This window comes from Mollisia scopiformis (assembly GCF_001500285.1).
Source record: "Mollisia scopiformis unplaced genomic scaffold LY89scaffold_25, whole genome shotgun sequence".
NCBI classification, from domain to species: domain Eukaryota; kingdom Fungi; phylum Ascomycota; class Leotiomycetes; order Helotiales; family Mollisiaceae; genus Mollisia; species Mollisia scopiformis.
The window spans coordinates 811,622-836,088 of NW_017263605.1; the positions used below are offsets into that span (position 1 = coordinate 811,622).

At 47.2% G+C, this 24,467-nt stretch overlaps 12 protein-coding genes across 12 annotated transcripts; 7 read left to right on the forward strand and 5 right to left on the reverse strand.

Annotated features, from left to right (window-relative positions):
- Nucleotides 1-127: 127 nt before the first annotated feature.
- On the forward strand, nucleotides 128-1,128 carry LY89DRAFT_700732 (class I glutamine amidotransferase-like protein; the record flags this gene model as incomplete). Its single annotated transcript, XM_018217141.1, has 5 exons — nucleotides 128-182; nucleotides 261-382; nucleotides 432-848; nucleotides 896-954; nucleotides 1,020-1,128. 5 exons carry the CDS (start codon nucleotides 128-130, stop codon nucleotides 1,126-1,128), a joined length of 762 nt encoding a protein of 253 aa, XP_018065261.1.
- Nucleotides 1,129-1,168: 40 nt separating this feature from the next.
- Nucleotides 1,169-3,830, forward strand: LY89DRAFT_252084 (uncharacterized protein). Its single transcript, XM_018206208.1, has 4 exons — nucleotides 1,169-1,755; nucleotides 1,880-2,275; nucleotides 2,323-2,451; nucleotides 2,508-3,830. Exons 1-4 carry the CDS (start codon nucleotides 1,318-1,320, stop codon nucleotides 3,732-3,734), a joined length of 2,190 nt encoding a protein of 729 aa, XP_018065262.1. The 5' UTR covers nucleotides 1,169-1,317; the 3' UTR covers nucleotides 3,735-3,830.
- LY89DRAFT_252036 (uncharacterized protein) lies at nucleotides 3,830-4,274 on the forward strand. Its single transcript, XM_018206207.1, has one exon. It carries the CDS (start codon nucleotides 3,926-3,928, stop codon nucleotides 4,154-4,156), a length of 231 nt encoding a protein of 76 aa, XP_018065263.1. The 5' UTR covers nucleotides 3,830-3,925; the 3' UTR covers nucleotides 4,157-4,274.
- Nucleotides 4,275-4,393: 119 nt separating this feature from the next.
- Nucleotides 4,394-5,245, forward strand: LY89DRAFT_739890 (uncharacterized protein; the record flags this gene model as incomplete). The annotated part of the gene is made up of 1 exon (XM_018220522.1): nucleotides 4,394-5,245. The coding sequence occupies one exon, from the start codon at nucleotides 4,394-4,396 to the stop codon at nucleotides 5,243-5,245; it is 852 nt and encodes a 283-aa protein (XP_018065264.1).
- Nucleotides 5,246-5,778: 533 nt separating this feature from the next.
- LY89DRAFT_759871 (uncharacterized protein) lies at nucleotides 5,779-7,438 on the forward strand. Its single transcript, XM_018221483.1, has one exon. The coding sequence runs from the start codon at nucleotides 5,796-5,798 to the stop codon at nucleotides 7,392-7,394; it is 1,599 nt and encodes a 532-aa protein (XP_018065265.1). The 5' UTR covers nucleotides 5,779-5,795; the 3' UTR covers nucleotides 7,395-7,438.
- An 88-nt stretch (nucleotides 7,439-7,526) lies between these two features.
- Nucleotides 7,527-8,052, reverse strand: LY89DRAFT_739892 (uncharacterized protein; the record flags this gene model as incomplete). The annotated part of the gene is made up of 2 exons (XM_018220523.1): nucleotides 7,527-7,733; nucleotides 7,786-8,052. 2 exons carry the CDS (start codon nucleotides 8,050-8,052, stop codon nucleotides 7,527-7,529), a joined length of 474 nt encoding a protein of 157 aa, XP_018065266.1.
- Nucleotides 8,053-8,713: 661 nt separating this feature from the next.
- On the reverse strand, nucleotides 8,714-10,033 carry LY89DRAFT_739893 (uncharacterized protein; the record flags this gene model as incomplete). The annotated part of the gene is made up of 3 exons (XM_018220524.1): nucleotides 8,714-9,801; nucleotides 9,856-9,942; nucleotides 10,003-10,033. The coding sequence occupies 3 exons, from the start codon at nucleotides 10,031-10,033 to the stop codon at nucleotides 8,714-8,716; spliced, it is 1,206 nt and encodes a 401-aa protein (XP_018065267.1).
- Nucleotides 10,034-10,428: 395 nt separating this feature from the next.
- Nucleotides 10,429-12,131, forward strand: LY89DRAFT_787244 (uncharacterized protein). The gene is made up of 3 exons (XM_018223057.1): nucleotides 10,429-10,941; nucleotides 11,017-11,057; nucleotides 11,113-12,131. Exons 1-3 carry the CDS (start codon nucleotides 10,795-10,797, stop codon nucleotides 11,666-11,668), a joined length of 744 nt encoding a protein of 247 aa, XP_018065268.1. The 5' UTR covers nucleotides 10,429-10,794; the 3' UTR covers nucleotides 11,669-12,131.
- A 735-nt stretch (nucleotides 12,132-12,866) lies between these two features.
- On the reverse strand, nucleotides 12,867-16,589 carry LY89DRAFT_723432 (uncharacterized protein; the record flags this gene model as incomplete). The annotated part of the gene is made up of 4 exons (XM_018218819.1): nucleotides 12,867-13,761; nucleotides 13,906-15,656; nucleotides 15,742-16,505; nucleotides 16,559-16,589. The coding sequence occupies 4 exons, from the start codon at nucleotides 16,587-16,589 to the stop codon at nucleotides 12,867-12,869; spliced, it is 3,441 nt and encodes a 1,146-aa protein (XP_018065269.1).
- Nucleotides 16,590-18,336: 1,747 nt separating this feature from the next.
- On the forward strand, nucleotides 18,337-19,869 carry LY89DRAFT_675014 (uncharacterized protein; the record flags this gene model as incomplete). The annotated part of the gene is made up of 3 exons (XM_018213480.1): nucleotides 18,337-18,528; nucleotides 18,988-19,383; nucleotides 19,480-19,869. The coding sequence occupies 3 exons, from the start codon at nucleotides 18,337-18,339 to the stop codon at nucleotides 19,867-19,869; spliced, it is 978 nt and encodes a 325-aa protein (XP_018065270.1).
- Nucleotides 19,870-20,859: 990 nt separating this feature from the next.
- On the reverse strand, nucleotides 20,860-21,576 carry LY89DRAFT_739897 (uncharacterized protein; the record flags this gene model as incomplete). The annotated part of the gene is made up of 1 exon (XM_018220525.1): nucleotides 20,860-21,576. One exon carries the CDS (start codon nucleotides 21,574-21,576, stop codon nucleotides 20,860-20,862), a length of 717 nt encoding a protein of 238 aa, XP_018065271.1.
- Nucleotides 21,577-21,877: 301 nt separating this feature from the next.
- Nucleotides 21,878-24,318, reverse strand: LY89DRAFT_739898 (HET-domain-containing protein; the record flags this gene model as incomplete). Its single annotated transcript, XM_018220526.1, has 3 exons — nucleotides 21,878-23,198; nucleotides 23,263-23,509; nucleotides 23,574-24,318. The coding sequence occupies 3 exons, from the start codon at nucleotides 24,316-24,318 to the stop codon at nucleotides 21,878-21,880; spliced, it is 2,313 nt and encodes a 770-aa protein (XP_018065272.1).
- Nucleotides 24,319-24,467: the final 149 nt, after the last annotated feature.

Below are 24,467 nucleotides of genomic sequence, written 5' to 3' on the forward strand. Positions count from 1 at the left end.
CCTCGGCCCCGCGTCGACATCATCATTCCTTCCTTCCCTCGATATTGATATTGAAAGCTGGCCGTGACAATTACTCGACTTCCGAGTTATTCTCCCACACATCTAATTGCTTGACGATTGTCTCAAGATGGCAACGCCCAAAGTTCTGATACCAATGGCAGATTATGGACATGACCCTACTGGTGAGCTGCCTTCCTACGAAATATCTCAATAGCTCCCTCAAAACACGGAGGAAAGTTGGCACTAAATTGAACTTGCAGAGACTGCAATCCCATATACCGCATTTAAGAAGGCAGGCTTCGAAGTCCAATTTGCAACAGAGAATGGCACAGTCCCCGAATGCGACAAGAAGATGTTGACCGGCATTACCCAAAAACTATTGGTACAAAACAAACCAACACATTGGAGAACATGTGCTAATATAGATGCAGGGTGCTACCAAAGACGCAATAGATGCTTATAAACAAATGACAACAACTCCCGAGTTCCTCAATCCCATCTCCTGGTCCTCCTCCGATTTCAACCTCGACTCCTACAACCTCGTCTTCCTTCCTGGTGGACACGAGAAAGGTGTACGACAACTCATAGATTCTCCTATAATTCATAAACATCTGGCATCCTATTTTCCAGATACAATCAAGCCTAGCATGAAGACTGTAGCTGCTGTATGCCACGGAGTGATGGTATTGTCAGAGACTATAGGTGCGGACGGGAAAAGCATAATACACGAATGCGACACGACAGCTTTACCTGCGAAGTTCGAGCAGGTAGCATTTTGGGGCACAAGAGCATTCCTGGGAGACTACTATAAAACATACGGTGCTGGAAGTGACGATGTTGAGACTTCAGTAAGTGGTTCTTTGTTGCTATTGTCCTTGCACTGACCATATCCTAGGTGAGAAAGCGACTCGATGATCCGGCAAAGCAATACAAAAACAGCTTGGGAACTAGCCCGTGAGTAATAAAGTTCCGATGGCGTCAAGTTACTCCCATCAAAGTCTGATGTTGACATTTGGTAGATTCGTTGTGGAAGATGGCACATATAACTATGTCAGCGCAAGATTTCCTCCCGATGCACAACTACTTGCGGAGAAAACAATTGCATTGGTCCAGAGCTCGATGGTATAACCTTCCATTTCCGATGCTTGTTCAACAATGGAATCTTTATTGGCAAATGCTTCCGTCTCAATGATTTCCGACTCGACGAACAAAGAATTCTTTCGGCTTCGCTACATCGGTAGGCTTGCTCCTGTTATCATTTCACGACCCCACTCCTGATTGCATGTATGCCTTTGCGACTCCTCTTGAAGATTAGAGATGTCGATACCACCGCCACTACCATTGACCGAATTTGCAAGAAAGTATGGACAATATGCAACCTACCATCGAAGCGGCTTTACACCTCATGACACGAAATTCCCATACTTTGGTCCAGACCCTCTCTCCGGGGCATGGGATGCTCGAGCTCTTCAAAAAGAACAATTTTATGGATTCACTTCAGAGGAGCTTGGGTACCTTGATTGTCTTCCAACACGAGAGCTCAAACTAAGTACCCTTAATAATGGCATAATGTCCACACTGCGACGCGACAACTGGGAGAATACACCCTCTCCTGAATATAGACGATCTTATATGTATGCGTTGGAGGATGGTAATGGTTTATGGAGCGCAGCAAATGACTTCGTTTGGAATTCCCTGCAACCCAGCTTAATACTCGCATCGCGTATTCTTATGTCAGTCCATTTGATGCCATGGGTACGTTTCTCCTATTTCAAAGTTTTACCGTCTCTTTACCTGGAATGGCCCAATCTGCTCTGTTCGACTGTTCAGTGCAATTTTCTTCTAGGGTATTTTCAGATGCTCTGCTGATCTTCCGTAGTTCGATGCGCTGATAGACGGACCACGCGAACCCATTGATCCTAATGTGAGACTAGATCGAGATGATTTGGCCAAACCAAACGCAAGATTCCTCGAGTCGTTTCGCCCCAAAGACACCTTTAATCCTGCTATTACGAATACAGATATGAGAGACAGAATGTTCGCTCTACTCGAAAACGTGTTTGAACTTCAGATTGGTTTCATGGATCCGAATGAGTCACCTACGACCGGTCTTGCCCCAGGTGAAAAGGCCTCTGGTATGTGCACTGTTAAACACAAGGATAACTTAGACTGGAAAATATTCATTTGGCTTGACATTGACATGTTGAAACCACTTCTGAGGACAGACATAAATTCAGCAGATAGAATGATGATCGACTGGCAAGTAGCTAATACTGTAAGGATGTTGTATCAGGATCTGCAACCTCACTAATTTTCCACTAGATTGCCCACGAACTTATGCATGCCCTCAACTCTACAAAAAATATATATGAGTATGACGAAGAAGAAAGTATGGAACCATTCTTCCGAGAGGAGCCAATATCTGAAGTTGGCAATAGCTTTGAGTCTGCTGTGAGCCCCCCACCAAATACTCCTGTTACAAGCACGCTAATATGTTCCATGTGCAGATCAACTTTGGTTTTACTGTTGAGTTCAACTTAAGGAAACAAATGCTTCCGCTTGGATTCTGGCATCGACGGAATTGGCCTACGGTTGATGATATCAGGCGAACAAATGACCCTTTCATTCTCACGAATCCTGGTCCCGCCATGGATGACGAATACTATCCTATACCGGTCCAGGCTTGGGAAGACATGCAACAAGAAGGTTTCTGGGATATCCTGGTCCGCAAGTTTGGTCATGGAGTTCTCCATTATCGACAAGTAAGAGAAGGAGCGAAAATAACGTACACTGTGAAAGACAAGAAGCGGAAGCTGTATGATCAGAACTTAGGGGGCAGAATCCAAGGTCTCTTTAGCGTACAGAACCAACAATACAAAAGCAACTTCCAAGCCATCCAATCAGCAGCCAGTATGACACCCGATGAGCGTGCTGCATTGCAGTTTGCTTGGTCTCTTATAGCCAGCTCAGAAGCAGAACAGGAATTTTGGGATAATTCCACAAAACAGCAAACGGCGGTAGACTTCCTCATTGGCAGCGTAAATGCATTGATGGTCAACCAATTCCAGCCCGCGCAGATCCAAACAATTGCCAGCAGCTTTCTCGGTCTGGTCAGAACAGCAATCAGCAACCACGAAGTCATGATAGCCGCCATAAAGAGCGCGGAGGCCGCGAACAACACCACATATCCCAATCGGCGGCGAACTCTCTTGATTTGGAATAGAGGGACAAGAACCTTTATGAACAGAGTTCTCGCGTCTCGCTTGCTCGCCGCGGCTGGACTAAACTGGACCCAGCAATTTCTTGATCTGGAGGCATGCAGGATGCATCTTTGGGATCCCAACATACCAGGAGACGGGATTCCAGAAGACCGATTCGAGTTGGAAAATCTCAGTACCGCTTCCGGATTTTGTGATGCGGGACAAGCCAGCGCGTGCTTAGCCACGTGCAACGGTATCCGAGCCGACGCCTCTAACTCTATAATTGCCAACATAACGTGCAAAGTCTTATTGTTCGATGCATACAGGAATGTGTTCAACCTGTGGCCAAGCCGGAAAACTGATCTGCATCAGGCGCTGGAGATGCTTGGTTATTTTGCTTGGGCAGCGCCAGCTCCGTGGCAAGCTTACCTCGGGCGTCTGAAAACGAAGGGCGAACAGCTGTATGTTCTTCCCCAGCCGCCCCAGCCGGGGGTTCCACCTCCGCCTCCTCCGCCTCCTCCGCCTGTCGTTTGACCTAGAGTTTACTCCACTTGTGATTTGTCTGGGTGGGTATGGCATCGTTGAATAGAACAATTTATCGAAGGAGCTACGTAGGTCAGATCGGTTGCATTTTGTGCATTCCATCTTCGGTCTAGTTCTAGCTTGTTGGTGCTGCTTCTTGCGGCGGCTTTGAGAGGGTAATTCCAACGAGGTGGAGAATCTGTATGCATATGTCATTGATTGCTTGGGTTTCTCGAATTTGCAGGTTCCATCCTCTTCGCTACATTTTCATTGTCTTCCTGTACTTATCTTCGAGCGTATTTGTTGTAATGTACAGCCTTTATGGATTTCCACTCTTAACTATGCATAGTTCCGCGATATTTAGCGTGGGATCTTTGATGCCATTTCATTGTCGACGAGCCAGGCCGCTGGGTTCTTTGCTCGGAATGTTATAACTGCCTACTTTAAAGCTTTCTGCTTCATGTGTTTCTCTATTTCCGTCCTTCGAAGTATTCGACTCATGATACCTGCCAAGGATGGCGGACATTATCATTGCAGATTCCAGCCCAAACAGTGGGTGACTTGCAATTTGGCTCGAGAACCGGGAGAAAACACCATTGCCGTCGTGGTACCCGAAGATCATCGAGGACGATGCTCAAGCAACGGACATTTTGAAAAGATTATTGCAGAGAATGGAAATTGGTTCGTTTGCTTCCCAATCGTCCGAGGAGAGGGAGACGTTACGCAACAATCATTACGCCAACTGGACCAAATATCTCGATTCGTTCAAACAATACGAGTCAGATGTCAAGGACGTCAAGCAGACGGTAAGAGTCTCAAACCAAACTAGCAGCCATCTCGAAGGCATGCGGACTTCCGCTCTTGCAATTGGCTCGATGAACGCCGCAGCATATCCCACCGATGATGATGACGAAGACGATGTCATCGTGAAACCTGACAAATGCCCGAAATACTCATCCGAAGTCGAGCAAATCGACAGCTCTTCACCCGACGACTGTTTCTTTCCGGGGTTCAAGGTTGTCAAGTTTGGCTCGGATTTCATTGGCAAGTGCTCAATCTGTGATAGAACTTCCATCATTGCACTTGTCCTCAAAGTCAAAGACAAAGCCAACTTCATGAATCTCAACAGAAAGACTTTCTCGAGGTTCTTGTCCTCCATGGATATCTACGACCTCTTCTACAAACGAATCTGTTGCGATGCGTGCGCTAGCTATCTCATCGAGCCGAACGCTGGTCTCTTGCCTGTGCCTGTTTCGGGGGCTGTGGCTCTCCTTTCTCCAGAGGACAATATGGATCTGTGGGTTGAGATGTTGAATGGTATTTTCTCAGGTGTTCGTGTCGATATCCCCAAGTGGTATTGGGTGGAGTATCTGAGGCGGAAAATCATCGAGCTTCCTGCAGACGACTCGACTACCATCGAGGAGAGGCTCTTCAAAGATGCCTTAACTTGGCTTGTGAGGGGCTTTAATGGTGAGATTGATGGAGATGGAGATGATGCTAGTAGCCAAGTTACTCTTGTTTGATGGATATTTAGCTTCATGGCTGGTTTGGTACAGGATGGCTTGCGAAAGGTATTGATTTGAGCGAGAACATCGTCCTCTTTCATTTCTAATTTACGATATAGATGGCAGAGACCAATTTTTCATGGAGGCTCATTTTCCTGCTCTGCAATTTCTTCAGAAATCTAATTTTATAGCTGGAACCACTCCTGATGTTCAAATCTCCTTAAATTTCCGTCATGCTGCCAGACTTCTATGAGTTCATTGTCCGTGCAAGGCCCGACTTTCTGGCCGTTGTCATTGTACTCAAGAATGTGGGCATCTCAGAAACGGACTTTGAATTTCACCCATATGCAGAGAATTGGATTTTCCGATTATATGCAGAATCTCCATTCCGCTATCAGACATTCGATATTTTTTAAACCAAAATTTGCGATCTGGGACATTGATCCTTGAGCTTGACGCGATGAAGCTTTGCCATTTCTCCAACCACCAAAAAATAACCTTCAACAACACACCATCACCACCTCGAAGAACACCTCTCCCAATCGGAACATAAAATATCATAACCTTTATGATGGAACAATCATCTCCTCAGCACGGCCAACCACAAGAGCCGTTCTATACCTGCATCGCCTCTGACTCTCTGTTTACATCAGATGGCAGCATCGTCAACGCGCAGCTTTCAGCCAAGTTGGAGATCGGACAACTCCACAACAGAGAAGGCGATAATTGTTCTTTGTTTTCAAGACGCCCTTCGCTGGACAGAGACTCGAATGGAGCAACTACAAAGTCCACATGGCAGTCTCAGGGATCTCCTCAAGCTGCACTGATCGCTATTCAAAACTGCAAGCTTTGGTTCTTGTTCACAGACGGCAAACAAGAAGATGGAGAGGACGAGAACTTCAACCGCCGCGTTGAACGTCTTGGTGTTGAGGGATACCCGTGTGTCTTTGTGCTATTTGGTTCTTCCAGCGATGGCCCTCCACCCAACACCCAATTCCATGTTTGCGCCAAGACATATTCCAGCGCTCCAAACGCCCTCTTCCTCTTCCACGATGTTGGTACAGATCAGATATACATATTTCATGCCAAAGGCTGCTTCGCGAAGCTCAGTGATGGACGACCAACCATTCAACATAACTGGGAAGGTTGTAAATGGTTTCAACTTCAACGATTTCGATACGAGAAGCTACTTGCTATCAAATTACCTTCTCCTCAACCAGGACTTGTCGCCGACCGGCTTACAATCCACAATGGAACCGTCCTTACCAATGGCGAGTATCGGGCGATGAAAGCTGCAGCAGATGTTGGCGCGCGATTCGACCTACGGAGACTCCAAGAGATAATCAACAAAGCGGGAGAGAAAGATACATTCAAGCCTCAATACTGGAAGCCATCTCAACCTTCCAGTACAGTCGAACGCGTTGATATTGATGGGCAAGCGAGCCATGCAGTCCGCGGTATCTTGATGAATCTCGACCACAAGAGTATGGGCATCGATGTCCCGGAATCAAGAATCGACGGCTATCGCGAAGACCTTCGAGCAGCTAACAAGGCAAACAGACTTGCCTTTGAACAGGCGTTGGTTAAGAAGGAGATGGAAGACCTCGAGGAGAAGCAGAAGAGTAGAGAGTCATTCCTGCTCCCAGTGGTTGATCCACACGAGATATTCTTCCCAGGATTCGTTCGGGGACCAGTTACGATTCGACAACACAGCGAGTTCAGAGGAGCTTGCATGTTCTGTCATGAAGAAGATGTCATGCTGGCCTTCCTGCTACACCGTGTCGAGCTCGTCAATGTTGATAGTCTGCGAGTCACGGGCTTGCCGTTGGTCTTCAACAACATGCTAGTCTGCGATGCGTGCGCTGTCCACTGTCGTCCCGATGGTCTGATGGAACCAAAGGTTGCTGCAGTGCTTCCGCTGGTGTCTGTGATTGACAACGAAGCAGCTTGGACCGAAGTATTTGACACTGTGATTGGAAGTGGAGTTGGGAAGGAGGATATATTGCTGTCTGTGTGGAACTGGCTTAGCACACAGCTGGGTTATGAGGTCGAAGAACTGAAGCCAGTGAGCTACAAGGAGGCTTTGGAGTGGGTGTTGAAGGATTTGGGGAAGTGGGAGGATATCACGCGGAACAGGAGATTTGATACAAAGATCATTCGCTATTAAGAGGACAGAAAGAGAGACAGACTACTGGCTATTGGCGTGCATCCCAGCTTGTACGCTGTATATTATCCGTGTACGAGGAAATTAATGCAAAAAATTTACAAAATTGTCTCGGCATCACAGAGTCATGGTTTATTATGTACAAGCCACTCGAATTCGTCGACTCGTTCCATCATATCTAGGTAGGTTGTGTTCATCATGCCCTTGACGATGCGTGGACCATTGGTAGCTGTATACGCCGACTTCCTCCTTGTTCTTTCCAGTCTTGACATCATGATATACCTGTCCTGGGAGGATGCCTATTGCTAGTACGAGAAGGTCTTCTAAAATCTGATCTCTGATCTCTGTGATATTGGTCAGCATTGCGATCGCGAAGAGGCAAGTAGATACAAACCTTAGGGAAGTTCATGAAAACAAACTTCTTCTTGGCGGTGGGCGCGTTGAAGAATTCGAGGATCGCAGCCTCTTTGACCTCCTTGATTTCCTGGGTGACGTTGACTCTGCATTTTCTGCCATCATTGTAGTACCAAAGCTCCCTGCGAGTACGCTCTGCTCGCATGAGGGCTTTTGCTTCCGCTGGAGTGTATCTTTTGACTTCTACCTCCTCTCCGAGGTCGCCTTCAATGAAATTGTCGATTTGGTCCTCCCCTTGCTCTACCATTTTGCGTTGTTAGACGATGAACGTGAGAACGCTGATTGGGGACAATCAAAGTGACAATCTGACACCTCGTCGCGTAACGAAAGGTTAAAGTTGCCAGGCTGGTATTGCAGTGAAAAGGGAGCGGTTGTGTGGATCGGTTTTGTTGACAGACAGCGTTAAGCACAATACAAGCTACCTAGACAAAACTCCTTCACATGCCTTCTGTTATCAAACCTTTCACGTGAGCATGCCACAGCTAGGCCAAGGAGGTAGCCCTTTCTTAGCCTGACCAGAATCCCATGCCCAAAACTAGGACAATGGGAGAGGACACAACGAAGGGTGTTGCAGTACTGATTCTCTTTCACCAAATCTTTTCTCCCCCAGACCAATGGCACGTGATGGTACGCAAAGCCATTGCTCGAAGCTCTCAAAGTGTCAAAGCAATCTTTGATAAGGTTTCGGGTGATCGGGACGCAGTTCCCCTCAAGTTAAACTTTTCTCAAGACTAAACATGCGAGATCCGACAATGTTGGCCACTAAGCTTCATGAACAAAGGCCTTCAAGCTTCACTATGGTTACCGAACTTTTTCAATTCAGGCCCGAGACCGCAACAATGGCCTTCGGTAACCTCGTACCGCGAAGCATTGGTTTATTTGAATTACCAAATATTCCAATAACCCCTTCATCGATACGACACGCCACTAAACCCGTCGCCAAAGCAAATCTTCGACTCTACAGGAGAGATCTCATAGCGATGACAAGGAGAAACGGAAAGCTCGATAGGACCACTTCGCCTTGGCCAGTCCACAGCCCTCATCCACGTGAAGGGAGAACCTAGCTCTAGAACGCACCCAAGTCTTGCAGCTTCGAGCGGACCTTGCGAAACATTTCCCAAGATTCTGTCTTGAATTTCCAGGGGAAGTTCATGGATAGGTGTGCGAAAAAGAGGCCGGCATGGTGAAAATACCTGGAGAAGGAGATTTATGGCAGCCGGGGAAGGCGGAGTCAGGCCATCCATGAGAGTTGTTGCTGCAGTATATGAGAAAGTCCCAGCGGAATCGACGTGGCAGACCAACATATGCCGGACAGACAAAAGTAGATATGTGCGCTGGTCTCCACGGCCTCCTGTTTTCATGCCTTTGGTACTTTGCTTTGCATCATCTCTTGCAATATCTAATGCCCTTTGAAGATCTTGGTCTAGGACAACTGTAGTTCCTCCGACGTGGAAGAGATGGCGCTCGTAGAATTCCCAGGACGGTACGTCCAGAACGGTAACGTAGTAACTCCGAAAGAAAATATGGTTGTTATGGCTGACCTCATCAATTTGAAAGTCGCATGCTGCTATACTAACGACCGCTTTCGCCAGTCTCCGAAAAGTAGAGTCTGTGTAAGAGGTTCGAAGTATGTGCCGCCACTGATCTGCGAAATCCGAAAGAATTCGAGGAGAAAAAGCGAGTCGACGTTCGGATACAGGTATTGTAGGTTTCTTGTACGGCGGGGGAAATTCAGCAAGATCGAGCTGAGGTGGAGGCGATATCTCAAAAGGGACGAAGTCGGATCGTGGTATAGCATCATAGCTGGGCTTCCGTATGCGATCTAGGGGAAGCTGGATATGGCCACTTTCGTCCGAGTACATGAGAAGGTCCCGATCGAGGTCGAGCGTACAAACAAAGCGCAAATTCTGGCGTCGGTCTCCGAATGGTCTAACCACATCGTCCCGCAAAACCCATTTCTCAGCCAGGCCTTTGTGTAAAGCATTGAATGTGGAAGCTGAGTGGATGGTCAGTGGACGAGTATTAGAGTGTTACGAACTTTCCGACCTACCCTTCGATTGCCCTCGAAGAAGTTTCTGGACTTTATCTATTGTGACCTCAAACTTGAGTTCCCGTCTGCTGAAGATGTAGACGCATCCTGTGCATCGAATAAGCTACCTCGTTCGGAATTGAGAGATGGAATGAGGGGTGAGCTTACCTTCTGAGATGATCTGGAAGGTAGTTGACATCGTGTCTAGCAGCAAGTATTATTCGGCAGCATCAAATGGAATGACTAGCACCGAAGAGGGTTTACAACTTGCAAGATCTTGTCTGGTGTGACGCTGAAGACGAGATTCGTTGTCGAGAATTTGTTGTGGGCAGAATGTCAAGGCGGTTTGATTGAGGTTTGGGCGGTGAAAAGATTGGGGCAGAATAAGCTAAAAGAGGAATGGTGCTTACCAATGCTAAACACCAACATCTCCCCACCAAATATACCAAACTGGGTACTCTGCAACGAATTTATTTCATATTGACCTTCTCCAGAAGTTAGAATACAAGTCAAGTACCCCGCTGTCTGGCTCTAAGCTTGGCACTTATCCAAGTCGAAGGCCCTCTCGTCTTACTGTCTGCGGTCTCCCCAGGCCGCAGGACGTCTGGCCCTCTTCTGCAAGTACTAATGCAGCCCAAATGATTTACAATTTTCATTGCGATGTCCCGTCACCCAATGGGTAGCCCAAAGTTGGGAAGTGATGTAAGTGATACTAGGATTCTCTTTAGCAGCGGTAACACAGTCGCTACTTCCCTTAGAAGCGAAAAAAGCTCACTAGTATATGTACAATAATTCTTTCCAATACTTCGACCCTTTTCTTTCAAACACACCGCCGTGTCTTTTCATTCAACTCCGATTGATCCTCTATTGGCGAATGGTGCCTACACGTTGCATACTAAACGCGCTTTTTACAATAGACTCATTCATTATCTGAGTCGCATTCGCTTCGTCTCAGGCGCCATGGCAAACAATTCCTACGATCTCGGATTGCTCCATGGAAATATATGGCGCCAATGGGCGGATTCGAGTGGCCACATATTCTACCAAAATCTTGTTACTCGAGTGATGAGTTATGAAATTCCCGCTGGCTGGGAAGACGCTGCAGGTGTAAGTCACCCAATCGGCTATCCTATCACGCTCCAGCTTTGCCACGACTATTGATAACTGACCCGGACCGAGTAGGACTTGTGGGCAATTGAATTAACTAAGACTTGGCCGCAATGGTAATTAAGCGCGTCTTCTGCTATTATCACATAGGTATACTTACTCTCTGGTAAGGAATAATCAACGAACTGGTCGTGCGCGCTTGACCGACCCCAATTCCCCACCGCCTGCCACTTACCTCGATGATCGCCACGTCGCAACCCGAATTTCTGTTCTGACAAGAACACCCGATTCGCCCGAGCCTTTGTATAGACGAATGATGAGTGGGATTCTGCAATGGATCTTCACGTCCAACGAGGGATTTTCAGTGCTGCAGGAAGACATGGCAGCTAACCTGCGTCCTGACTTCACTGTTTTTAAGCTGCTTGCAAGGCCTGGCGGAAGTGCGTACGAGTACGACTTCCTCTTGGGCGAGACGAAAGTCCCTGGAGAGCCTTGGGATTCATATGCAGATCATCTGCACACTGTGTGCGCTAATAATGACAACGACACGAAGAATGTTTCTCCGCAATGGCGCAAATTATTGAGTGGTGATAACTATTTTACACCAGAATACCTTCGCATTTATCCAGAAGAAAGATTTCCTAATCCATCAAGAACCTCCGAACAACACGACATCCGACCTCAAATTCAAAAACATCGGCACAAGCTTCCCTCCCGGGATCCATGAATATCTCCAAATGCATTTGGAGATAAGAGGCCCATTCCTCTAAGGACTGCAGGTATTGCGAACCAGACATTGTCGATTGGAATCCTAACATACAAACCTCCCACATGTTTTCCTCTTGTCTCATACAGCAGCGCGTAGGGACGAGCCATCCATCGACTATAACAGATTGTAAAGTTTTAGATTCATCGCGGAAACGAGAGCGGATGAAGATATTGCAGATTCGAGCCGCGTTTTGCTTTATGTATCGGCGCAAACTGTGGCAGACTTTAACAAGAGGTAAAACACAGCTCGAGGTGGGAAGGCTAGTAATAATCTCGAAGAGAATTTCGGGGTGCATCGAAGTGAGATAGTCTTTCTTTGCTATGGCTTCTATCAACTGGGTTTGCCGAGGGTTCATCGCAAGTGGCGGCCGTAAATACTAGTAGCAAATGATTTTTTTTATTAATTATACGACAAAATGGCGAGCAGTCTAAAGGGTTTCTATCCTTTGAAATCAGTTCTTGCGTCCTCAACGCTGCCCGTAACGTCACTCTAGGGTTATGATCACGTGATAAACGAGGTAAGAAACGGAGGGCAAGAGTAGGATTTTCAGCCTGAGGGACCATTTACCCTTGCTACGTAAATAGGAGAACTGGAGGCTTTTACAGCCAATTTTGAATGCTATGGCGAAACCAGCACCTGAGGGTTGACCCTTGCGCTTTCTCCGTTTCCACCGTCTGATACCCTTCCTTCAGACATGACGTCCAATAAAGCCAGCATTGCGTAAGGCTTCCTACTTCCAATTCTTGTTAACTTCCACTTCTAGCTGAAGTCTACGGCTTGTTTGGGAAGCCAGCATTAAGCATGTCCAGCATGTCCATGTGATGTCATTCAAAAGGCAAATAGCAGAGAAGCTGAGAGACATCTTACAGGCGAGACAGGAAAATTATTAAGTTAAATCCCGTGAGTTCGTTCATAAAAATTGCTGCGGAGCAATGAAGCGCATATTATATGAAAGCAAGCTTAAGTAACATTCGTGAGATTCACAATAGGCAATATAGAAGATCGAATTTCAAGGCATGGCGCGCTGTGATCGAGACCAATCGAGTTCGTCTTCGGTGCTCGAGCAAATTAAGCTATTGAAACTTGAAATCAACTAAGGCTGAGTTGAAGGTTCTTTGAAGGTCCAATCTATCACCAGTCCAAATTTTAAAACATTTCAATTATTGTTATGGTTATTCGGAGTTCGGCGAGCACCGGAGGCGGGCTTGATGTCCCTTACCCAAGCTTTGGACCAAACTTTGACCCTATCATCAACCTCCATATCTCCATCTGCCGTCTCTGGGTGGCTAGATGCTTTCTTCGGCCTCCTCCTAATTTCGGTTGATTCGTTTTGAAAAGCCTTTCCAAATTTCCTCTCGCTCCTCACTATCTTATCTTTATGGACCTCGGATGTAGCTTCGACCAAGGGCAATTGATGTTTGGTTAGAGGTGGAAACGCTGGGTTGCCGCTGTGGTCCTCTGTTGTATGTTCGGCAAGTTCGAGTTCGGACGGAGGTGGAAAAGTGAGAACGTGTCCGCGGGACCAAGATTCGATCAAGAACAGTTCATGTTCGGACAGAGGCAGATCCCTGTAGTCCTCCGTTGTATGTTCGACGAGTCTATGCTCAGACACATGCGGGGGTGAGGAAACGTTCCTATGGAACCAAGATGGAGCTCGAGCCAATTCCTGTCGAGGCGGAACTGTATGTTCGACAAGTTTTTGTTCGGGCTGTGGCGGAGGTGAGGGAATGCTCCAATGGAATTTTGGTGGATCTTTGACCGATTTCTGTTCTGGCGGAAGCGGACGGAGACCAGGCGGGGGCGTAAACGAAGAGCTTTCCAAGCCGTGCAACCCTTCCTGAGCCTGTGGAGGTGCACGACGTCTTCCCCTACTAGACTCCTTACGCCAGTGCAGTGCTTCCGGGGGTAGTAAGAATGGAGATTTCCATAGCATGGTACGTTCTGCAACCCTTTCTTCTTCTGTTCGCGGAGATGGCACCATCGAGTACAGAGCATGATCTTCGTCCTCTACGGCTGCCTTATAGCAGTCATCAAGTCCCAGGATGTTGAGCCTGCCATTGTACGGCATTATATGCATCTCGTCCCAATACTATTTCATTCTGCGGGCAAGTGTATTATGGGGGTCGCCCGTCGGTACTTCTATCTGGTCTACTTCTTTCCATTCGTGGTCTTTTGCTGGCTTGAGTGCATCGTACGTGTCCTGTACGCTTGTCCACAATCGGATGATGATCGTGTTTTTGTCGAGTATACGCGCATTGGTCGCGTTTTCCTGCGCTTGTTCTAGTAGGGCCTCGAGTGACTCGCCATCTGAATCGGGCGTTCTGTGACCTTCTAGACATTCTGTTACCTGGCGTTCCCCCCATGGCTCCTGTATAATTTCCTGAGTACTTTCGTGATCTCTCGGATCTTCCATGGCGCCTTCGGGCGTCTCGTGGATGCCCATCCCTGCTTCTCGGGTGTAATGTACATCCGGAATCAAGAACAACGTGTTTTTGTTCTCTTCTCTAGTCGCCACATTGTAGCAATGATCCGCTGGCACATACTTTTTATATCTGTCGCACGTTCTCTTGCCTTTGAGAAAGAATTCAAGGACTATTTGCTTGACGAGAGAGGCTGGGTCGCCATGGTCTACTTTCAGCTCTTGTACCTCTCCCACATGTTCCTCTACAGGGCTTAACATATCACTCTCGTCACCCTCTCGCTCCACGAAGCGTATGACTACGGTGTCGTCAGCTTCTAAGACTGCTCTCTGCGGCGTAGGCAATCTCGACACTAGACAAATTCCCATCAGCAATATAGAGACATCTCGGACGAGAAGCCTACCAAATAGCGTATCTTCCTCTTCGCCGAGTATTTGGGTGGCTACTGTTGCGGTTCTATTCATCTTTTGCTGTGCTGATTCGATTATTTCTTGTATCTGCTCCTCCATATCTAGCCCCTGTGAACCTAGCTCCTGCGTGATTTGTTCCGTCTCCTGCCCCAAGTCTCGCTGATTCAGAGTTCCCGGTTGTGCATCTCCCATGTTCACGTCTTCCTCGCCGATACGTGTGCTATGAGCTAGCAGTAGAGATGTGCTTGAGCTGTCCCTACTGGTAGCTTGGTTCGTCCAAGGAGGCGGGTTAAAAAAGGCAGCGAACCAAGACTTGAGGACAAAAAAGGAGGTAATGCCTTCGTCAGTCTCAACCATATCTTTACTCAAGTGGTGTAAGAATAGATGATTTCGGTCCTGTTCAAAAGTATCGCTATGTGGGAGCCCACATCTTTGCTTTATATCCTGACCCGGGCCGGTCGTGATGACGAGAGGAGCAGACTCTTGAGTGTCTGGGCTCACAAGTGGGCCAACCTCTCCTTTCAATGCCTCGATCTCTGGAGATTTGAAGCCCTCATCTGCAGCGAGAGAAGCAAATCGCTGCAGCACTTCCGCATCTGCCTTTACTCTTGGTTTTGTCTTCAAATTTTTCTTGACCGGCGCTTTAGGCAAGTTTTGGTGGTTACGCATAGCAAAAGCGACCAACACCAAATATCCAAGCCTCATACAATCTTCCGGACTTCCTGTCACAGGACGGAAGGCACTTTCGGTCGTCTGGACTCGCTGGATCTCTCTCTTGCTCTTATACCGGTTGTCGAACGCAGCAGATACCGTTACTTCTTCACAAGAAACTGTCACTAGCCACTTTAAACTATCAACACAGGCTTCTAAAAGATGGACATCTTGAAAAAATGTGAACAAGGAAGGTATGATGCTCTTGAATGCGAGGATGTTCTTCCATATAACCTTGCGTTCTCGAGGACTGAAGTCACTGAAAATCTTCTTCCCACTTAGAACCTGGTCGCGCAAGAAGTCAGCATCTAGGGTCGATACACCTGGTGCCCGGCGTTTCATCTCTTTGACAGTAGCTTTATCTACTCTTCTGCTCCTATCCTTGATTCCTTTCAAGAATCTATCCTAGGCACGGCCAATATGCTCGAGGTAGCACATTAATTCCTATCTACTTAAATAAGGGCAGAATTACGCTAGACGGCATACTTACTTTGTAGGACTTTGTTGCCATTATGGTATTTAGCGTAGTGATCATCATACCAGCATCGAAAAGTCCTGGGAATTTCGTGAGAGCGTCGAATCCGGCAGCAAGCGTGGATTTGAAGAGACTCCGGAGCTTGCCCTCTCTGCTTTCGTTCAGCTGAGCCCACCAACGCATCTCGAGGCTTATACAGGTAGTAGGAGAGAGTCTGCTGCCGGGAATCTTCGGCAGATCCTGATAATCACGGATCTTGCGATAGATCTCGCCTTGGCAAGGCTTCTCTTCATTTGCATACTCCTCGATGAGAAAGTTTTTCAACTCCCAGCTGATGTTCGAAAGGTACAGATCTACAATCCACCATATCTGGCTTAGTGAGAGCCATTCTTTCCCGGCTTCGATCCTGTGGAGCCCGTGAAGACACTGAATACCACCAGGAAATTCAAGTTCTGGGTATCCATCCTGCGTGTGTATGATGGCATAATTGCTCGGCAGAGTGTCCGTCTTCAATTCATTCTTTCGTCGGGAAACCTCTATCGCAGTGTCAAGCAGATCTGGTTCAACGATAGCAGGTATGTGGTGCTTCGCTGGTAGTGGACGACAACCTTCCGTTCGAAATATTCGTTTGAGGTGCTCTAGACGCTTCAGATCAGGTTTCTTCTTCGTCTCGTCCGCTTTTTGATACTCGTTCCATTTTATATATTCGAACCTGACACGAACAGAGCCTTTAGAAATGAGACGACGCTCAGTATCAAGCCTCAAATCTTCTGCATATGCTTGTACCTGCATATTAGTGGGTGTGCTGGCTCTTGGGATTTGGGGTGCATACCTCCTACATGCTCCTTAAAGGTCGAGCGCATGCTGCAGCATTTTCAGCAGCTAGAACCGGCTTAGGTGTAACTTTTGGACTCGGCATCAAGTATTAAAAGCTTATTACCCCTACGCTCATGCTTTCGAAAACCCAGATACCTGTGAAAGATGAATTTATAGAGGAGAAACACTAGGTTCGGGTTATCCCCACTTAGAGGAGCGACCCCCGACTCTGACGGCAATGAGTCGAATGAAACAGCTTCTCTTCTCGCGAGACCTGACAATGATTCCTTGAACAAGTTGAGGAAGAAGAGATGGACGAGTCCAGATGATGAAGCACCGCATAAGATCCGTCGACAACGGGAGGAAGGACATCGAGATGGTGCCGAGCTCAATCAAAACAGATACATTCAACATGAACTTTAGCTTAAGGTCAGCTTCGCTAAGAACGTGAGGATAAGCCATTCATCACCATGGGAAACTTTTACGTACTGCTTTACCCTGGACCTTGAGGATTTGGTTAAGATTGCTGCTCGAGGAAGACGTTTCTATGCTGTAAGGCAACTCTCAGGTCCAGATGCGGATCGAAAAGTTAGCATGCTACAAAGAATTCGGCGCGAGAACGTGCCGAATTTCTTAGCATATCTAGCATGTTTCAGCTATGAAGAATCCCTTTATGTTGTCTTCGAACACGAAATTGCTGAGAGAATCAGGTTCTCCATCACCCTCGCCCACTTGCCGAGAAATATGAATCCATCACGGGGCGTCCGACATGGCCTTAATATCAAAAGCAGGTTCTTGACGGCCTTAAATTCCTCGCCTCGATAGGTTTAGAGCATGGTGCACTCACGTGCAAGGATGTTCTTATTAATACTAATGGGGATGTTCGAATAGGTAGTGTATTTACTCATTTTATTACCAATTATTAATGTGGGACAGCCGGCCAAGAATGCTGCCGTGAACTGGTCTCAAACCGAGGCTCTGAGAAGGATATTAGAGCCGTTAGTTATATAACAATGGAACTTTTGCATAAAGAGCTCGAGACCGGCTACAAAGGACGTATAGGGGTCCAGGATCCCATCCGCTGGCCTCTAGACTGCATGGCAGCCAAATTTCTTTTATTGACAGCGACAATGCGAGATACGGGAGAGCGATATGGTCGGTATTTTGTCGAATGTATACACGGCTGAGTTTTCGGTTCATAGGGGACACGACATACCCGTAGCATAGGCGATAAGAACCGTAGTCACATGTTCTCAAACGATCCTGTCTCCACATTTATGAGCCTCTCGAGATCTGTGATGAAACTTTGTACATATCATTGGCGGGACTGCCGAAACCTGCCCACCGCAGACCATCATTTGTGGATGTAGGCGCTAAACTGGAACTCATCAATTATGCACAAATCCAATAGGCGGTTTTAGTCGTTGGTCTTAGCAGCTTCAAGAGCCAATTTGGAGGTCATCATCATAGAGGCTCCAGAAAGTGATTTGACGCCTTGCCATAATTGGCTTATAAGGAGGACCACCTGCGACATCCTTACCGCCACTTGAACCAAATGTGCACTTTTGACTCACCCCTCCAAATTTCTCCTTTGTGGCTTGAAGCCATATATTGCTTCTCTGCTCCGATCGTAAGAGATCCTCATCTTCTGTTCCTGAGACGAATCAACCGAATAAGAAGAGATAATCGGTCGCGTCAAACCAGCGTCTCTGCAAGCATCATTACTTCTCGTGTGCTTCTATATATACATATAAGCAGAGCTTTCGAATTCTTCCGGCAACGGGCTATCCTGGGATGGCAAACAACATCGAAGTCTATGGTGCCTACGCCAGGGCGCATCATCAGACCTGCAAGTTACATGGCATCGATAGAATGACAAAGTGCTCTGGAATCACGAGGCGGGGTGGAATCTGCGCCAATAAGGCTACAACCCCTTCAACACCTAGTGTAATCCCTACATGTCGAATTCATCGAGATCAACGGAAGGTACCGGCTTGGTGCAAAGCACCACTACCTTGCGGTTTCGAGTGCGGCCGACTCTTCGAATGGAAGCCCCATGGGTTCCAGCTTTGCGTTAGCCATCTTGAAGATTCAACAACCTGTTACTTCGTCAAGATTCCTATAGAGATTCGGTGCCGCGTCTACGGATTTCTGCTTCTAGAGAGAATTATACCGGCTCGACTTGTGGCTTCCGGCTACCGTACAGCCAACGGGGAATAAGCTTGTACAGCAATTCTCCGCATCAACCGTTAGATCCACGAGGAGGCCGCAACATTCCTCTACTGTACTAGAGTATTTACTATTGAGGTCGCTGAAAATGCTTCGAGCATGTGCAATTTGTCACAGGAACCTATGCAACACGGGTTTCACACTATCTCAATTCTGCATACTATGGCACTCGTGCGCTGCAAAACTATTCAAACCCAGCTGATGTTTTTAATTCAGCAATACAACGAGCATGCTCTCATGGCAAGACAGCTTCAAAATATCAGCAATGGAGAATTCGTTTCAAATGTCATATCAACCCCCGCGGGTTCATACAGACCCGTCGAGCCCGTCTGGGATCCGCCAATCAACGAGAGGTATTTCACAATGATTCGGTCTTTCCGGGTCGAACTGATGTTTCATCATCCCATCAATTATACTCGTTGTCAGCCTCCAGGGTCGTCAGCGTCGGATACTGAGAAGCGAAAAGCTCTCGAACTGAGACTTGCCGAGTATTGCGATAAGCTGCACAAATTGGTCGGGAGGTTCAAGCGAAGGCCCATTGCTCACTTGGAAATTGCCATGAAGTTTTCGAATGCATACGTCGAGTTAGCCAGCTTCCCGACGCCCTTGGAGGTGTTTTCCGTCGCTCAGGCTCTATTGAACCCATTTCGACGTCTTTGCAACATCGCTAGACCCTAGGTGGTCTCTGTCACGACAAACAGATTTCAGAACCATGAAATGGAATTCCTGTTCCCAAATCGAGTTTCCTCTGCAGCAATTAGGGGCTTTGCCAACTACCTTAAATGCTGGTCCAAGGATCTGTCTAGCCCGCAACCATCGTCCAAATGCAACCAGTTACTGGAGATTTACTGGAGGCTAGAGAGCCTTCTGGCCAGTATAACGGAGCACTGTAACCTTGACCAGAGATTCTTTCAATTCGGACCTCTACTCCAGGCCGCGAGAATTGCAAGAGAGGCTAGCAACCTTGAATATTTCAAAAAGAGCTGGGATCGGGTAGTTGCTATCTGGTTGGAGCGTCTGGACGACCAGAAAGTCTTCCGATCTAATGTGACACGATCAATTAATGTCATTAGTAGTATAATCCAGAAGGGTCCTTGAGCGGTTGGGCCAAGGTTGCTTAAAGTTAGTTATGTGTGACAACTTCGAGCGCCGAAGGAACAAAGTGCAAGAATTGCAGATCAAGGTGCAGGAGATGTTAGGATCATTTGCGCTCCGGGTAACAGCGCCTTCACGAAATCCAGGAAATTACCACCGCGCTGAAATACAATGGAAGTCAATGAAGGGCTCAACTCTCAATGTTAGCTTTCTATAACCAGTTCCTCAAGCTGCAAGGATTTGACGTGATCAATAACATTCAAAGTTAGGCTAGTTGCAAGTCTAGCCATTATATATAATATCATATTGTGTGTACAGAGTTTGAGATGCTTAAATTCAAAGGACTTATCATTTCTCTCGGCACGGCGTGTTTCTCGCTATGTAGGGAGGGACGTTTAACCTTCTACATGCCACTCAGCAATTAAACTTACTTTTCAAGGTAAACTTCAATCAGCACATAACGATACCTTTCCCTAAGGAACTAAACGTCGGAAAGATCTCGAGTAACGTCTGTCCCTGCGTCCAGAGACGCACCCTGTAACGAGACAAACCGTAGGTACTTCGAGTTCAAGCGACTTTAAATCTGTAAACGCATTGAAATTTCTATTTGTTTTTATTTCAATTGTATTATATACGTCTCCCGAACACTTCTGACCTATTAATTCCGAAAATTATTATTGCGTCGTCGCCGCCCCCTTAAATTTATAGAGAGCCTCCTTTTACACTATATTAGGACCCCTCGACTTGCGACACCACCATTAAGCTTTTTCACCTTTTAAACTTATAGAACGATTAGATATGGATATTCGGGTTTTATTATAATGCTAAAAAGCTATCGTCAATCTTGTGGCGGCCAGGGCGCGCCATGTCATACGACGTCGCCACATGGGCTGATACCTCCTCCAATCAGGCGATCAAGGTCCTGGTCAGTTGCGTCGTGGTTACAGTAATCTCGGTAAAATTTATTATATTTTTATGTAATAAATCCTGTGGCTACACGATATCCCCTGCGTAGCGAGAATTTCTCTCTTGTGTAGCTTCCCCTGTCGCTGAGAGCTGCCATCTCTGTAAGGCTCGATCAGACTCGAGGGTTCTATAGTGACATTGACCGAGTGTTTTCCTGCGCGAATCGCGCGCTCTTGTCATTAGTTGAAACGCAAGTTCAGCTTGGCCTTGGGATTTTCGCACGAGTGCAAGATTGTGGATGCTCAGCAGCGTTTCTTCATGTTCGCTACCTCGTACCTCCTCTTGAGCCAATATGACGTCCTCACACACTGCTGAAGCTTCATTGAGTCGCCCTTGATGATGGTAAATGAGAGCAAGGTGCGCCTTTGACCAGATCGTGTGTGGATGATTTAACGGTAGAACTGATACTCTTCCTTCAATAACTTGAATGCAAGCATCTTCTGCTTCGTCCCACATGCTCTTTTTGATATAGATGTTTGTCAAGATTAGCAAGGTGGTCAAAGTATCTCTATGACGTTCACCTAGCACCTCCTTCCTTGCTGCGACTAGTGGTACCACGAGGTCAACTGCTGTATTCAACCTCTCTTGCCTAACATAAGTCGCAGCCAAATTGGCTACAGCCATCAACGTTGCGGGGTGTTTATCGCCCTGTATCTTCTTTCTTGCCTTCAACACTTCCAGCTTCAATTTTTCTGCTTCATCTAATCGGTACAGTGCATGATACGCAGCTGCTAAACAAGCCATCGCCTCCACCGTGCTTAGGATTTCAGAACCAAGGCTGTTCTTCATCGATTGAACAACAGGCTCTAATAGAGTCGCTGCTTCTTCGCATTTGCCCAGTCCAAGGTATATTTCGCCGAGCGCCGTAGCCGATTTGATGGTGTTGCGATCGTCGTCACCCAGTTCATTAGTCTGGGTCTCAAAACCTGGAGCTGCAATTTTTTGGCGTCTTCATAGCGAGCTTGGTCGAAATAGACCATGGCCAATGAAGTCATCGACTCCAAAGTGTGTGTATGTCCCTCGCCCAGGAATTTCCGCCTGTACGCTAGCGCCTTCTGCTGCAATTTTTCAGCCCCTTCCCAGAGTCGAGTTGTCGGAGAGTCAGAGCTAGGCGAGCCATAGATTCAACCGTGCTCGGGTGGGTCTCTCCGAGGACGCCAAGTCTTTTCTTCATCACTGTCTGCCCTAATTTTTCTGCATCCTTCCAGTACTCATTCTCTTCATATAAAGTCCAAAAATAATTGGACGCATCATCATAATACTGGTCAGGAAGACCTGTTTCGACTCGGAACTGATACAAAGCATGCACGTGAGGGATCAGCTGCCGGCGGAATGTGTAATTTTCCTCGGTGCTTCGTGACCCAGCTGCAGTGGCCAAAAGGGCAGTGGCTGTACGGAAAGCATCCGCTTGCTCTTCCTTCGTCATTCGGTGTCTCGCCCAGTATTGTACCAGAGGATGGACTGAATATACACCATTCGAGACATCAATTTGGATGAACGAATGCTTCAAGAGCATTCTGATCGCTTCTTTGAATATAATTGGGTCCCAGCCGCCTTGTTCGTGGGTTGGAAGGATATGCCTTGGGAGATGGTCCCTTGCTTCTGGTAGCCCTAAGGCCGGAGAGAAATTTTCGTCTGGCGGTAGTGCATCGCCAAAGCTTGCAGCTCTTCTAAAAATGTCGTCCATTATACCGTTTGGGTGGAAGAATGAAAAAATCCGGAAAATGTGGAGTGCGCTGTTGAGAACTTGGCCTCCCTCAGTGACGGCATTCCCCTGGATTGCGACAAGAGATGTCTCCCAGGTAGCAATTAAATTGAGGTCATATTGTGATGCCCCCTTAAAGGATGGATGAGCAAGTAGTCGCAAAGGGTGCTGGTGGAACATCTCGAGGTAGTCGCGGTAGTTGCAAAATCCATGCGCAATCGCGACCCCGGCATGGCGAATGGCAAGGGGGATAAATCCAAGCTCATTGACTATCAACCTCAGCCTGGCAAGGGTCTCATCGGATGGGTTAGTAATATGAGCAACCATGCACAAGAGAGAAATCGCCTCTCCTTCTTCCATTTGTTCAACTTGTGCAAACGCTCCTTCGTGCACTAATTGACGCATATTCGGGTTTCTGCTTGTAATTAAAGTGTTTCCACGATTACTGGGGGCAAGGAACCTTTCAACAGTCTCTGGTTCCTCGTCGGCATTGTCAAAAATCACAAGCCACTCTTTGTCCTGACGAGAAAGCCACCGAACAATCGAATCTATCGAGTCTTCTACTCCATCATATGTGGCTGCTGGATCGAGAGCAATCTCCCTGAATGATAAATCTAGAGTCGTAGCGCTTGTCGCATCGATCCAGAATATCTTCCAAAACCTGAAGAAAAGAGTATAAGAGGTACAGTAAATGATGGAAAAAGGCTCTACGTGAGAGGACTTACATGTGAGTGCTTTCTTCCGCGAACTTCAGGCATATTTGCGTCTTGCCACAGCCGCCTAAACCATATAGTACGAAGTCCCTCCTGCGGAGCCGCGATGTCGTCTCGGGCCCAAAGAAATCTCTTAATCGGCTAATAAAGTCTGCACGGCCGGTAAAATTTGGGCATGAGTATTTCAGTGGCCTGTATGATGTCCCTTCTGTAATATACAATTCATGTTGTTGTTTGGGAGATGGAAGACGATCAAGTTCTGGGTCATCGGTTAGCGCTTGCTTTGATTACTATGAGATGTCAAATTGAAGTTCTGCCCTTACTCCTTGAAGATTTGTCGATCTCCTCCCTGAGCCGGATTAACACATTATCTCTCCCTTCGCCATAGATAAGCGGCATATAGACGTTAAATATACCTAGTAGCGAGTACGCCTTGTCTTCTTTGCGCGCGGTCTGCCGATTTTCTGCCCACAGCAATCGGTCATCGACTCTGAACTGGGACAGAGGGGCTCCTTGAAGTGCTAAAACAGCAATTCCTGTTATCTCATGAATTTGTTGCTCTAGAGTTTTTTTATCGCCTAGTCGCTTGCCTGCTCGGGAGAAGAGTTCAACTGAATCTGGGGCAAGCAGTTCTTGAAGGGTCCAACCCCGTGTAAACCATCTACTTGCCCGAAAGGCTGATTCCCAAGTAAACTCGGACAATGGAGTACTTGTGTTCGGTTTCGTTATCGAAACATCTGATAGATAGACGTAGCATTTAGTCGACTCGCGGTACCAGCGAAACATAGAGTTGATGGCCTCTGCAAGTTCAGTATTGTTCGATTTGTCGATACAACATGTGTCTACCCAAAAGTAGTACAAGCCGTCGCGTCTGGCCTGTTCTCCGCAAAATCGAATCTTGCCATAGCCAGCCTTGCTCTTACCTGTGCCATCCATCAGGTCTCTAAAGGTGACCTCCTCTGTATCTGCTCCCCATGTGTGCGAAAGTATGGCATACCGAAAGACGTGGTCGCCGAAGTCCTTGGTCAGGCTGAACTCGCCATCGTTGTTGCGTTCTAGAAGACGCATTTCTCAGACCAGATTTTCGAGCATTCAGGAAGAAGGGCTCAGTGAATATTTGTCGCAGAGTCGGCATGCATGCGAACTTATTTGTTGAGTTGGGAGTGGAGGTCGGATCAAGGCTGCGCTCATATCGACTCAGCGGAGTGGCAGCCTCG

Excerpts from the sequence above, each read along its gene's own strand:
- LY89DRAFT_787244 (XM_018223057.1), top strand. The coding sequence starts at position 10,795 with ATGGCAAACAATTCCTACGATCTCGGATTGCTCCATGGAAATATATGG. Across the intron at positions 10,942-11,016 it reads GCTGGGAAGACGCTGCAGGT|GACTTGTGGGCAATTGAATT; the intron begins GTAAGTCACCCA and ends CGGACCGAGTAG. Across the intron at positions 11,058-11,112 it reads ACTAAGACTTGGCCGCAATG|GAATAATCAACGAACTGGTC; the intron begins GTAATTAAGCGC and ends CTCTCTGGTAAG.
- LY89DRAFT_252084 (XM_018206208.1), top strand. The coding sequence starts at position 1,318 with ATGTCGATACCACCGCCACTACCATTGACCGAATTTGCAAGAAAGTAT. Across the intron at positions 2,276-2,322 it reads ACTGGCAAGTAGCTAATACT|ATTGCCCACGAACTTATGCA; the intron begins GTAAGGATGTTG and ends ATTTTCCACTAG. Across the intron at positions 2,452-2,507 it reads GCAATAGCTTTGAGTCTGCT|ATCAACTTTGGTTTTACTGT; the intron begins GTGAGCCCCCCA and ends TTCCATGTGCAG.
- LY89DRAFT_252036 (XM_018206207.1), top strand. The coding sequence starts at position 3,926 with ATGCATATGTCATTGATTGCTTGGGTTTCTCGAATTTGCAGGTTCCAT.
- LY89DRAFT_759871 (XM_018221483.1), top strand. The coding sequence starts at position 5,796 with ATGATGGAACAATCATCTCCTCAGCACGGCCAACCACAAGAGCCGTTC.